This window comes from Chamaea fasciata, unplaced genomic scaffold (genome assembly GCF_029207755.1).
Source record: "Chamaea fasciata isolate MVZ Bird 193981 ecotype frontalis unplaced genomic scaffold, bChaFas1.0.hap1 SCAF_8, whole genome shotgun sequence".
In the NCBI taxonomy this organism is placed as follows: Eukaryota; Metazoa; Chordata; class Aves; order Passeriformes; family Sylviidae; genus Chamaea; species Chamaea fasciata.
Genome location: NW_027094093.1, coordinates 2,284,008 through 2,298,388, shown reverse-complemented (window position 1 = coordinate 2,298,388; position 14,381 = coordinate 2,284,008). Strand labels below are relative to the sequence as shown.

Sequence of the window (14,381 nt, the reverse complement as noted above, 5' to 3'; positions counted from 1 at the left end):
ACACTCTGTCCCCATCAAATAACTCATCGGAAAGAAGCAGCACGATACGAATCCAAGTTTCTACAGCAGTTTCAACTCTCCTGCACTCAGTTTATTAATAACTTAGGAGATGGAAGTAACAGGCTATTTAGTTTCTAGATAATGAAGCAGGAGGGACTGCAATTATGGTAGAAAATTGGATTGTACTTTACCAGGACCGTAATGAGTTCAAGAAATAGAGGGGAAAAATAAAAGCAGCATCACGGGGACAGAAGTAGGGACAAACCAGCTGTGGAAAGACGGGGCAGGATGGCAAAAACCTCTGGCACAAGAAAGAAAAGCAGCTGGGAATTCCTGCAGAGTGCAGAGAAGGGGACAGCTTGTCCTAGCCCACGTCACCTTGCCAGCCTCAGCCTGTGTTGATCTGGCAAGAGCAACCCATGGCAGACAAGGACCAAAACAAGCATGTGAACCCTGGTTGTTTAGGAGAACAGACTAGGAAGGGAGAGGAGATGTGAGCTCTTACTAAGAAATAAACTGCTGATCCCATTTTAGGGCAAGGGAAATACTTCTCCCATCCTTCCAGTTATTAATTATTATGGTCCCAGGTAGACAGGCAAGAATATCAACTGGGAGCAGACATACAACGCTCTACACCCCAGCTCCAGGGATGAACCTCGGGTTCAGACATCCCTCAGCTCAACGTGAAGCAGGAACACACCTTTATCTGTGATGAACAGATAAACACCCACTGCACATCAATGCACAAAAACTGTGGCACTGAGCAAGTAAAAGCTGAACATGCTGTACATTCTCCTAGTTCAGAAACATTTCTGACAGATTAAAGGGGAGGGAAAACAACCGCCAGGAGCCTGTGGGGAACGCCCTCCTCTGACAGTCACCCAGAGCTCTCACACCCACCCAACCTCCCCAATATCAGGAGCCTCCTGCAGCCACAAGCTGACATGGACCTACAGCTCTATCACTGCTCCCATTTCTACTAATAGCTCATGTTTCATCTTTTTTTTTTTTTCCTTTTCTTGGTTTATTTTACTGACAGCAGGTGCAAAGAGTTGCTTACACCTCACACCCACTAATTGTATATACACAAGTCTAATTTTAAAAGCTTATTTTTATCAAAGCAGTGGGAGACAAAAAAACTCAAAAAACCCAGCGAGTCAGCCCCTTCAGGCAGATGTGACACCACTTTAGCACACTCCTACCTTTTTCCACCACCAGTCTTTTCCAGTTTTAAACGTCCACAGCCCAAAACACCACTTGCCAAACACAGTTCCTTAGAAAGTCAGCCCCATGACTTAAAATATCATCCTTTTTTGTTTGCTGCAGCTCCTTCTAAGTTGGCTTCTCAGGCATTTCATCTTCCAGACAAACCCATCCCAGCTTTCAATCTAACATGAAACTCATCTGCTCAAAATTTCTGCTTGACTTCACAAGCTTCCAACATAATTGCAAAATCTTAACGTGCACTAACAAACCTTAAACAGCTCACAGAGATAAATGCAAAAGCTACCTCCTATAAGCACTGATGCACACATCTCAGGCCTCCTGCCTTTTCAAACATCCCTTTGCTTTTTATACCCAGCCAGCTTCTCCAATACCTGTCCTCTCATTGCAGTTTTACATCACAAATAGCAACCTTGAAGCTGAAACTGGCCTTAGCAGTGATTACACCACAATCTGCCCTCCCTGGTGACAGCTTGCTGCAGCAGCCAAGCGAGGGGTCTGCTGAGAATTCAAAATACTGTGGATAAAATGCTTTCTGATACAACTTCCCATAACAACAGATTCGGTGGAAGGGAGGGGAGTAAAAAAAAAGCTCCCAAAAAGAACTCAAATACAAGCTGAACAAGGAACAAGTTCAAAAAAAAAAGTATTAAAACCTGGCTTTGAGATCAAGAGTGAAACAGTGGGCTGTGATTTAGAAGCAGTATTTGAGAAATAAAGCAAAAGGCAGGCCCAGCAGGAGCCACTCCACACTGGCTTCAAAGGCAACAGCAGCAGAAAGCAGGGAGCACTGGAGACTCCAACCCACGGAATGCCAGAAGTGTTTAGGCTGGAAAAGCCCTCTGACATCACCAAGTGAGACCCCTAGCCCAGCACTGCCAGGGCCACCACTAACCCCCGTCCCCAAGTGCCACGTCCATGTGTGTCTGAATGCTTCCAGGGACAGTGACTGATCCCACCCCTGCCCTCAACAGCCTAATTCAACGCTTGACAAGCCTTTTGGTGAAAACTTCTTCATTTCCAATCTAAACCTCCCCTGGGCCCAACTTGAGGCCATTTCCTCTTGTAGCATCACTCGCTCCTTGGGAGAAGTCACTTTTATTCCTGTTAAGAGCCTAAAGTTGTATAATAGAAGTTATATGTAGAAGTTATAATCTGCTTTACAGTTTTTCCCTGAGACACAACCTTCAGAGGAGCCTGTTATGAGAAGGACACAAATGCTACGGACATTATTTCCCAAATTTCTCTGGGCATTCAAGGTGCAAAGTGTTAAAGAGAACACCTTAAAGACCCTCCAGGCACACAACCTAAAAGGGAAGCCCTTTCTGGCAATCTGCTTCCTCAGCACCTCCTAAAGAGCAAATACTGGAGTTTTTCCTTTAATTAACAGAGCTCCTTATTTGTGTGACACTTTAAACAGTCCCCAAGCCGACAGCTGGAACAGAGAATTTTTCAAAGGATTCGCTAACCCACACAGGCAGTCCCGGGAGGGCGAGGAGAGGGAAGGGCTCCAGAGGGGAGAGGGCAGAATACATAAACACCCTCTTTTATGCTGAGCCTGAAAGGCTCCAAAAGCCCAAGAGAACCCTCTGCAGCAGCGCTTTAAGAGGATCAAAAAAGAGACAAGTGTTGTTTTATATCTGGGTGTCAGCGTGAAATGCCAAATAAAAATAATCAGTCGGTGCTATTATAGCAAAAAGGCAGACAAAGAACTGAAAGGAGGTAATTTTGAAACACATGTCCCAAGTCATCACTGTCTTCTGAACATGAGACAGCGTCTGCCTGTGGGTTTACAGGCCAAAAAAACCTTCATCTGCCCCAAAGTGCTGAGGGGGCCGGTGAAAACTGCACCAAGGATTTGAAACCAGCACAGAAAATTTCAGCTTCCTCAGTCTTTGCAGCCCGAGAACCACAAAATGTGACTTTAAGGTTCATGTGGCTTTTTTGAACTCATGTTGGGATTCTTGCAAAACCTCTCTGTGCAAGCCCTGTCTAAATTTTTGCATGCATGATGGTGATTTTCTGGAATTCCAAAAAAGCCTGAACAAAAAGGCATGAATGTTTCCTAGGAAAGCACCCAAGTACATCCTCACAGGACACATCGTTCTGCTTTTCATTTCCATTTCAGCCAGCTGCTCGCCGAGAACAGAGCACACAGATTAGTCTGGGACACATCCTCCTTTTATGCATCAAAGATCAAATTTGGGTGTTTAGTAAATACGGCCTTCCTACGTATTTGAAAAATATTGACTAGATAAAAATAGCAAGTGGCTTCTCCAAAGAGACCGGCAGCCTCAGGATCCAATTGTTCACAGCAGGCAGAGCATGTGGAGAAGGGGACAGGACTCTCAGTGCTGCAGAGGGGAGAAATTGTCCAGTTCTGCTGCAGCTCCCGTGTTCTCTCTTCAACCCAAAACACAAACCGTGACCCCACCCCAATGTTAAATCTCTCAGCACAACTGATGCAAGCAAAGAAGGATCCCAGAGTGGTTTGGGCTGGAAGGGCCTTTAAAGCCCATCCCATTCCATCCCCTGCCACGGGCAGGGACTTTCCATTATCCCAGGTTGCTCCAAGCCTGGCCTTGAACACTTCCAGGATGGGGAGTCTTTTTTCATTCCTTTTGGGTTTTTTTTTCCCCAGGTGAACCAGGTCCACATTCTTGCATTCAGCCCAGGATCAGACCTGAATGAAGACACCTGGAAGGTCACCCCAGTTCACAGATCACGCCTGAACTTTCTGCATACACATTGTGTAAGGGTCTGTGACCAGGAGAAAATCTCTTAAGAGGATGTGAACAAAAGCAGCTGAAATTTTAAAGCACTCTTCCTCAATCCTCCTTGCATAATTACCCTTTGCTGAGGAAGCATCAGACAGAAATAGTTCCTCGAGATAGACTGAAAAACACGGACACCCACCCCTCAAGATGTAACTTCTACACAGAATCAGAATCCTTTAAGTTGGAAAAGGCTTGAAGGTCATCAATGTATGTTTTTGTTACAGGGTGACAACTTGTTTTCATGCTACTTTCATGACATGCTTCAAAGGCAAGGCTGAGGGTGATACTTCATTTAGTATTTTAGTATTAAACCTGACCATTCCTGCCGTTTTATGACCATTCCTGCCATTCAAGTGATAAACTGCTCACTGTGGTACTGAAAACAGTTATGTGGTGAAGGCTGCGATAGTATAAAAATATTTTTAGGTCAAATTTGGAAAGAGAGTAAATGATCAGAGCTTTCTGAAAAAAACTTTAACGGCTTTATTCTGGACCTTTTACTGGGGGAAGAATCTCATCTTTATTTTAAGTTCCTCCACAAAGAGATGAAACCTCCACTGACTGCAACAGCCTCAAGTGGGGATGGCTTTTATGCTTTTTAAAACACTGAAAAGAATTACTCCACATGAAATGAATAAATAACTCTTAAATGTATCCCAAAGTATGTAGAGAAAAACCCTCCTTTTTTGTCATCCCAGCTGAGACATCCTGGACCCCAACTTGTCTGATATTTTGTTTTATTAGACTCACGGGAAAACAAAGTACTGAAATAATCATGACACGACTTAAAATATTCACAGACGTGCCAGAGATGTGGAAAAGCCTTTAAGTCATGTTTCACACCTCCATGGCTTTTTGGAAACAAAAACCCAAACAAGTAACAGAATCCCCCAGACATTCACTACTCCTGTAAACTTCAGTTCACCTTGGTCTGCAAAGAATCCAGCCTCAAATTCCACACGCACCACACATTTCACTCTGCTCCTACAGGCAGGATTCGATTTTAGATGGGGGGAAATAAAGCCACAACATTTCCCACACTTTACTTGTCGTTTCAGCAGGTGAAGCACCCAGCGGTGGTAGTTTTTCATCCAATCATTCAGCAGGTCCTTAGAAGATCATAATTCCCTAGGATTCCTTATTTCCCATCATTTCCTTCTTGTATCATCACAGAAAAAAACCTGAACGTCCCAAACTACTGAAATTCCCCACTTACATCAGGGTAACACATTGCTGCTTTTCTTACATCTGATTTAAAATGTGTCACTCAGCAGCACAGCTGAGTGCATCTTAAATATGCAAAGGAAGAGTCTCAAGGCCATTTTTCTTCTTAATAAAAACTTATTCTTTGAGAAAACAGAGATTTGCAAGTTACAAACACACGAGGGACTGAAAAGTTCTGAACAAAAATAAAAACTGGGGCAGGCAGAGAAAGAAAACTCCACTGTGAAGTGTGGGATTCCTCCTCCTGGTGGGGAGGTGGTGATGGGCAGCAAGAGAAATCTCTCACTTAGAGAGCTGAAGGAAACTTGAAACCATCTTTACATAGTTCAAATTCATTTACTGGAATGCCGAAGCCTTCAAGGCCTACAGGAGATGCGGCACTCGCCTCCTGCCGGGCAGGTTTGGTGGTAATTGCAGCAATTGAGAAGGCAAAGGCGAGCAGGAATAGCAGTCCCCGGTCCTAATCACCACTTTCACGTGAAGCAAATATCCATCACTCCGCCCATTAGGCACTGATTTTATGATGCCTGATACATTTAGCTGTTAGGATCCATTCCAAGCCAGTAAACTCAGGCTTTTCTTAACTGATCATGCAGCTGACACCTTACCATCCGATATACATGCTCTTTCTTTATCCAATTTAACAACCTGGCACATTTACTGGCCCTGAGGAAAGGAAGAGGGGAGGATCCACAAGGGTCTCCAACATGAAGGGTTACACTTTCTTTCCTAGGGACCTGTTTGAAGGACCTCAAAGTGCTCAGGACCAGGTTGGACAGGGCTGGGAGAAACCTGGGATAGTGGAAAGTGTCCCTGCCTGTGGCAGGGGATGGAACAGGGTGAGCTCTAAAGGCCCTAATAACCAAACCACTCTGTGGTTCTGTGATTCTCCGACAGAGAAGTAAAACACTACCAAATCACCACTACAGATGTTTGCTGAGGGTAATTTATATGGGCTGAGTCTCCTTTAAAGCTGACTTGATTGGAAACCTTGACCTTATCCCTCACAAGGCGAATCAGAGCTCTTAATTATTCCAGTTTTCCTCCTGTTAATGAAATGCAACAGGGTCATTAGTGAGGCTTGTCAGCCACAGTTATGTGCAGAGAAATGATTTGACACTGCTTTTGTCATCTAATCCTTTCAGGAAAAACAGTCACAACGTCACTCGAGCACTGTAAATAAAAATCCTTCAAGACAAAGAGGACAGATGGCAACACTCCCAAGGAATATCACCTAAAATATTCATCTTTAGGAGGAGAGGAGGGTTAGCCCTGCCAACAGTCACTCGATTTGAATCTTCCAAGGAAAAAAAAAACCAAACCCACAAATATCCTCTGTTCATGAAGTCAGGGAAGAGATCTGTCAGGACAGTGATTTTTGCTATACTCAGTGACACTACACCCTCCCTCAGCATTTCTCACTATCAGCATCCAGAAGCATGATCCACACACACTTCTGTGCAGAGGCTCAACTGCTCTCATCAATTATTATTGTCAGTTCCAGCTACAAACCAGCAAACACATTTAGGGCAAACTTACAAACTGCAAGACCTCAGTCTCACTGCAATTCCACAGGAAAAGCCTTGTCCATCCCTCCCTTTCCCTCTCCTCCCACTTTAACTACAATTCCAGGTTGTTAAAATGTCAACTACCAAGCTAAACCAGCTTCCTGTGGTAAGAGTTAATTAGAAACAAATGTTATCAGAGATGCATGAAACTACAAACTACTGCTCAAGAGACAACTACAGCAAGAGACAGAAACAGTGAGATGCACTAAAGACTTGAAATCAAAAGGAAACAACTCAAAATGATACACAAAACAAGGGGAAAAAACGCTCTAGTACAGAAACCACCATCTGTCCCTTCAAAACGAGAGCTGCCATGAAGACAATGTATAGTTACCTGCATCCATATCTGCAAAGAAGGGAACAGCCAGTAAGGAAAAGAAGGAACCAGAAATTCAGTGTCTCAGAGTTGGATTTAAAAGTTCATAAGGAGAACAGATAAAGAAAAATAATCAAAAAAAGTATTTACTGTAAGATTAAACCTTGATAAGGTACCGTGATATTTTTGATTTCAAGCTATAAACTTGGATTAATGTTAAACACTACAGCGTACAAATTAATTTTCTATGCCATAAGAACATTAAAAAAAGACCAAATATTTAATAGATTAAACAATAGCAAGTTACACCTTTAAGCTTAGGCTGGTGAAGATTTTTTTATTCTCCCAACATCCTGATTGTACAGAAATCCACCACTACAGACAGTTATTGTGGCTTTCAACAGCCCAAGTGAAAGCAGCAGCACTACTGAGAGCAGTCAACTCCTCTCCACCAGGACTATTTCCCATATGGACACAAACTGGGGCCCAAAGCATTTAAAGGATGCTAAGCAGTTCTGGAAAATCTTCAATTATACCCATTGTACATACTTCTCTCAGGCTGGAGAATGTTCAAGCAAAAATCCCCATGAATTTGGAAGCAGCACATGGGATTTTTTTGCTAATTCATTTCTGTGCCATCAAAAATGAATAAGGATGCAGTCTGTGGGGGGAAGAATAAGAGTGGGATTTGTGCTTGCACGTACCTTCAGGTGACTCCTCCTGGACATAGGTGCCCGTCAGGTACCGGTGCACCAGCGCAGACTTCCCGCTCGCCAGGTTACCCACGATCCCCTGGAATTAAATATCGAAACAAGGAACAAAAAGAATTCAACTGCAGTTAGTCCCTGTAAAAAGCAGTATTCAAGCAAAATCTTCACATGGAAATAACTCCCCAAACAGACACGGTGCAAAATATGCCAAGAGATAAAAGAAACGGCAGAGCGCTTTGGGGTGGAGAGGACCTTAGAGATCACCTTGTTCCACCACCCCAGGGTGCTCCAGGCCCTGTCCAGCCTGGCCTTGGACACTTCCAGGGACCCAGGGCCTCCCTACCCTCACAGGGAAGTATTTCAGCCCAACCCTACAGGCATTTTCTTCCTGGAGGTGCTCAAATGCCAAAAAGCCTTGAGGGCGTTTGGGGTTTGTGGCTTTAAAGGGGTGCACAGAGCTGAGGACATCACGCTCCCTTCTTGGGGGAGGGAGGTGATGGAAACTTCTTTCCCCCTTTGAAACAAGCCCAGCCTGCTCTGTTCTCTCCTGTTTACTTGACCCTCACCAGAGGTTCAGAACAGAAGGTCCCTGGAGAGAAGATGAACTCCGCTGATCTGCCCCTGATTGCCAAACGGGCCGAGGCAGCAGCAAGGAGCTGCACGTCACTGCGCATTCTCTACTCCATCTTCTTAATCCTAACTGGCAAGAACCCCCCACTCGCGATCAAAAATGGCTTGACAGGACCCAGCCACGTGTGCTGGCACCCCGAACACACCAAATTCCCCCCTGCCTTGGGCTGATCCCACAGCGTGGGCAGCAGGGGAGCGAGGGATCCCGGGATGAGTCACAGGAAGAAAACGACGTCTCTAACATGCGTCCCTTGCCCCCAGAACATGAGGCAACCTCTCTGATGAACGACTTTTCCCTCCATTCTACGCCCATGAACTGCCGTACATTTGTCTACTCCCACTCACACCACAAAGCCACTGAGACCTGAGGGAACCCTGTGAGTAACCAGCCTGGCCTTGGCACCTCTTCTCGTCACCAAATTGACACCATCTCCCCTTCCATACAAAGCCTCCCAATGAGAAGTTCCTTCCAACTTGTTCTTTGCCTACAACAATGTACAAAATCCCCCCTGTTCAGGATTCACCACCACTGAAAAATAGTTAATTTAGCATGTGAAAGCTGAACTGTATTTTTAATGGTCTACACATTTGGCCGAGACACAGTTTTCCAGTGAAAACTTCACTTACAAGTGTGGATGGAAATTAATGTTATTTTCTATTACACTTGTGCCAAAACTGTAACTGCCAGGGACAACAGAAAAATATCAACTTGGGGTCCAGTCACAGGCAACATCCCATGGCTGGGATGTTTTACTCTATCTAGAGACCCCCAATATTTGAAAGACATCAAATGAATCGAGAGCACAGTTTTGCATTTTAATATTTTTAAATATCCCAAAGGCCATACCGGGTTACACCATTTGACAGCACTTCAGGTTCTCTGACACATTCCCAAAAAGTGAGAGCAATGAATTCTACACTGGGGGAAAAAAAAATCTGACTTCTGATACAGTTTCTCTCTTCATCAGCATTAATGTTTGCTTTAAGGCTGATCCCTCATAGTATGACAAAAACGCCGGCCTGTTTTCACATGAGTCATATTCCTCTCTCCCCTGTTTTATGCACAAACAATCCGAGTCATCTCCATTTATTTATGGATATGTCTGAAATGCACCAAGTTATGACAAGCATGTTAGGGAACAAAAATACCACCCTAACTCAGTTCAGGGAGGAGAAAATTCAGCTACAACGCACTGCTCTTTTCAGTTATGACTTGAGCAACACTGAATCATTTATTTCCATGTGCCAGACATGCTGTAAAACAAACCCAAGCCACTTTGCCCACTCCTCCTAAAGCTTGTTGGGAAAAATCATAAACTGTATTGATGGCACTTGGCATTTTAAAGCTGTCCAGGAGAGGAGCCTGACTGCACTTTGCATGTTTTTTTGCAAGAAATTCGGTGATTTTATCCAGAAATACCTCATGTTTATTCGGCCTAACACATCCCAATTTAATACATGAATAAACAGGACCCAGAAACACCAAAGGTACTGGTCCCACCATGCTCTTGACCACAAGAGAAGCATCAAAATCCATAAGTAAAACTCAAATAATGGATCAGCAGGATCCAGTTATAGAATCCCAGACTGGTTTGGGTTGGAAGGGACCTTAAAGCTCACCCTTAAAGCTACACCCCCTGCTATGGGCAGGGACACCTTCCCCTATCCCAGGTTGCTCCAAAGCCCCTCCAAGGTGGCCTTGAATATCCTTCTGAGCACTGGAAAGAAACCAAGCCTCGTGTTGCTAAGAAAAGGAGGCCAAGACTGGTGTTCTTTCCTCAGAGACACGCTGAAAAATACCTCCTCCCTTTATTGCAGCCCTGGGGGGTTCCTCTGCTCTCCCAGAGCTACTTTCTGTTCCCTTCAAAATCCTGCAAAGCCCAAAGGGTACAGCAACAGCCAGTCAAGAAATAAATCGAAAATAATTACCAACCAACCACCTCAATTTAAGGACCTCCCAGCCTGTACAGGAGGACAGCCTCTCCCTTTGACATGGCCCTGATGTTCCTCAGCCACAAGGAGCACCCGGGACTTGAAGCAAGGGAATGACACCGAGGTGACTCACAGCCCTGACCCCTCCCCAAGGGCAGATGTGCAGGAAAGGCAGAGCAGATTTCAGCTGGGCTTCCTAATTTACCCTTCCTGTTGGAGCACAAGTTCACAGGCACAGCTGGCGCTGCTGGCTTCCATCATTCGCAGAGCTATAATCAAATTATTATTTTTGTAACAGCACAAGTTCTGCTTTTCCCCTTGGACAGCCATCTCGTGGCACGCTGACCACTGCAAATCAATTCTCTGCAGCAGCCATGCAGCTGGAATCTGTTTTCCCACCCCTGCTTCAGACAACACAGGGGCCACACACCCAAGGAAAGCACTCACGTGATATCACAAGAGAAAAATGTACCCCGAGACCATCACCTGGTGCCTGCCTGGTAATTGTTTGTGTTCTGAATTACAACACGGAGGACCTGCCGCTCTGGTCTCACCTGCAATCTCCAGTTTTCTTGGTGGGTGCTGTGAATTAGTAGGGCTCAGAGAAGGGGAAGGGATGTGCAAGGAGACCCAGGATAAGCCAGCTAACAGTGTTGGACTCCTATCCAACCAACACCTTCCAGTCCTGAATTCCTGGTTTTTCATTCTGTGAGGGATTTGGGGTCTTCCAAACGACACCAATCTGTTTAACAAAACCTGGTGACTCCTCCTGTGTAAGGGAATTACATCCGCTGACTGCCAGATTTTTCTTGTACTCATCTTGAGCACTGCCAAAATCAAAACAGCCACAGAACTGTAGCTGTGAGGATGCTGCTCCCATTAAAATGCCTCTCTAAGTGCATTTATCCTGTAAAGTGTGGCCTTGCAGATTCTCTCACCTCCAGAAAACACTATTATCAACACACATTTGGGAAAGGTTTCAATTCTTTAAAGAGAGGGAGAATAGACATTTGGTCCTTTGAGAAATCATGGAAACTTATTATGGAGAGATAAAATGAGTCGTGTCAGCTGCTAACTTCCACTGCCCTCCTAAGACTTCCCTGCTGAGAAGATCACCCTTGGAAGCTGCTTTGTGGAGTAGAACAAATTCAACCAGCAATAAAATACTGTGAGGCCTTTGAAGTACGATTAAAATAAATACTGAATATACATCACATTCATAAAGATAGCCTCAACACTGGAAGTGTTCAGGGTCAGGCTGGAGGGGGCTTGGAGCAACCTGGGATAGTGGAAAGTGTCCCTGCCCATGGGAGGGTGGAATGAGAAGGGATTTGAGGTCCCTCCCAATCTAAACCCTTCTGTGAATCTATAATAGATACACAGAGGAAAAATTCTTTACTTATTAAAACTGCTTCCTACATTTTTTCCCAACAGTAGGTCAAATGAAGCGTGGAAGATCCCCACTTGTGTGTGACATTTCCAGGATGTTTTCCAAGACAGGAGCAAACATGAACTCACCACTTTCAGCTCCGGTACAGATCGGCTCAGTGTCCATTCCTGGCTATTTACAAAGGCATCTGTGGAAGAAGAAAACATTCCCAACATCAGGATAATGACATTTAATGCTCTGCTGAACACAATTTCATGCCACGGCTTCGGGAACGCGAGACCAAAGGCCACGCCTGGCTGTTGGGAGGCTGACAGTCCAACATGACAAAAACCAGGGGTTTGGGAAAATGATAGAAAAAATTCCAGCAATTCCCATTCTGCATGGATCTGCTCTCAGCAGCAAGTGCTCCCACATCATCAGCAAGCTCAAACAAACTCCAGGCCCCTGGAGTTGTGCAAAGGCTCTTCCAGTGTGTACCTGGTTAAACCATCTCCTATCCACAATAACACGTTCCCTCCCCTACAGGAAAAGCCTTGGATCTGTCACATTACACATCACCAACTGCAGCAACTCCTCCACCCAGGTAAATAAGAAAATTTGCCGGTTCTGAAACATGTTATTTTCTACTGCACATCACACTTAATGTCAGCAACTGCAGCAACCAATCAGTGGGAACACCCCTGCTCAGGCAGGGGAAAATCTCTCTTCATTCCTCCAACACCCTCTTTTTTCAGTAGCATAATCTAGGCAGAAATAAACCACAGAGTCATTAACTACATAATTAATTAAAATCTACTTGGGACAGGGGTTGATTTCTTGAAGAAAGGCAAGTTTATCACTGCTCCCAACAGAAATTGAGTTCTTCGGGGCTGCACCAGGCTCCAGTCTCACTGACAATTCCACACCAAAGAACAGAAATAAGGCTCTGATTTCCTGTATTTAAAAGCTTTCACAATTTTGCTCCTTCCGTAAAGGTCTGGTCAGCTGTAAGCAAACAGACAGTGATGTTTATGTCACAAACCCAGTGTGGGTCCTGATTTAACCCCCCCCAGAACCACACAAACCAGCTGAATGCCTGTGCTGCACAGGATGAGCACATCAGCTCCAACTGCACGGAAACGAAGCAGCACGGAGATTCCCGATGTTCCCATCAATTCCTGATGCCACAGGAAATAACAGCTGGAAGGTTACACCTGACCACGTTTTTAAGGAAGCCACTGCTTCCCCTCCAGGACACCCATCAGCAGGAGGAGAAGGCTGTTCCATTTGATTTTTTGATCTGGAGAGTAAAGAAATTGGAGGCAATTTCCTACTCCAGACGCAACCCTCACTAACTTCAGAAGCCATCTAGGCTTTCCCAGCACCCATCTAAAAACGCAGAGCAAACTCGTTTTCCCCCAGTGTATCTCTATTAAATATATGGCTTTTGCCTCAGTAATCCCAAGAAGACTGGGAACCAGGAAACCTTCTCCAGTTTTATGTGACACATCCCTTTGTATTCCAGCCATGAATAAATCCTGTGTGGATCTACGTGAAAACAATCAGTATTTTGGTACAGGTATGAGCTGCCTCCCGCACACTCACTGGCAGGAGAAGGAAAACCAGACTCAGAGTGAAACGCTCTGAACTTTGGCATTCCAGGTGCAAGACAAGACACTGTGGTCATACAGCGCCTGTTCCATGAAGTCCCACTGGATCAAAACCCCCAGGAAGACCTTTCTGTACCACACCCAGGTGACAGTAACTTGAGATGGAGACAAAACAAGCAGCAATTTCCATTTGGGAACACTGCACGCAAGACCTGCTCATGATTAAGGCATTCCAAAGGGACCACAGCTTGGTCTAGGATGTTTTCCAAGGCAGGAAGCAATGGAACAGGGAGCTTTAGATTGGGTATTGGGGAAAAAAAATTCACTGCCCTAACAGGAAACTATCGACTCTCATGGTTTGCTTTGAGCTGCTGTGGATTTGGGAGGGAGCAGCCAGGGCTGAATGAGATGAGGAGGTTCCAGCTCACCTCCAGACTCTCAGGAGTCAAGGAAAACCATCAGTGTCAGGCAGGTATTATCCCTGACTCGTGGAGGTTTAGGTGTGCAAAGCAAACTGGGAGAGCTCCCTATTAATGTCAACAAGCTTCCATAAAAGAGAACCACTGGATTTTATCACCACGGAAGATTTTAAAAAAAGATGAGTGAGCAAATCACTGCTGCTGACTAGGAGAACTGCAAAAATATCTGCCAAGCCAAAGGGCAAATGCACAAGGGTAACAAGAACATCACAAACCCTGTCACTTTTCTCTATAATAAAAAACCTTAAAATATTATTTTGGAAGAACTGTGCTTTCCAAAAGGACAAATCAGGGAGGCAATGAAAGCTAAAATTCCAGAAAGCACAGAGGCCAAAAGACAAAGCAGAAGGTGGGCAGCTGCAGAAAAGAAGGATGACCCAGCCTGAGGACGTGGATTTATTCCTCCTACTTGGTCATTCCTTCATCAAAACATACCAAAACCCCACACCAGGACCTTCCAAAACTGTACCGGGTCTCAAGGACCCTCCATATGAGCAATAGATGCATTTTAATCCTCATTAGCAATATTAGAAATAAAATAA

At 44.8% G+C, this 14,381-nt stretch overlaps 1 protein-coding gene across 9 annotated transcripts in view; it reads right to left on the bottom strand.

The window, feature by feature from the left end:
* AGAP1 (ArfGAP with GTPase domain, ankyrin repeat and PH domain 1) overlaps nucleotides 1-14,381 on the bottom strand; it is a 308,736-nt gene that overhangs the window by 201,642 nt on the left and 92,713 nt on the right. For 5 of the 9 annotated variants that reach the window (XM_066189389.1, XM_066189387.1, XM_066189388.1 and 2 more), the window contains exons 2-4: nucleotides 11,900-11,958; nucleotides 7,814-7,901; nucleotides 7,128-7,139 (exon numbers count right to left, since the gene is read on the bottom strand). In XM_066189389.1, the coding sequence (XP_066045486.1) occupies nucleotides 7,128-7,139; nucleotides 7,814-7,901; nucleotides 11,900-11,958 (159 nt within the window). The remainder of the gene's footprint in view (nucleotides 1-7,127; nucleotides 7,140-7,813; nucleotides 7,902-11,899; nucleotides 11,959-14,381) is intronic. The other 4 variants (XM_066189390.1, XM_066189391.1, XM_066189392.1 and 1 more) reach the window with 1 other exon arrangement.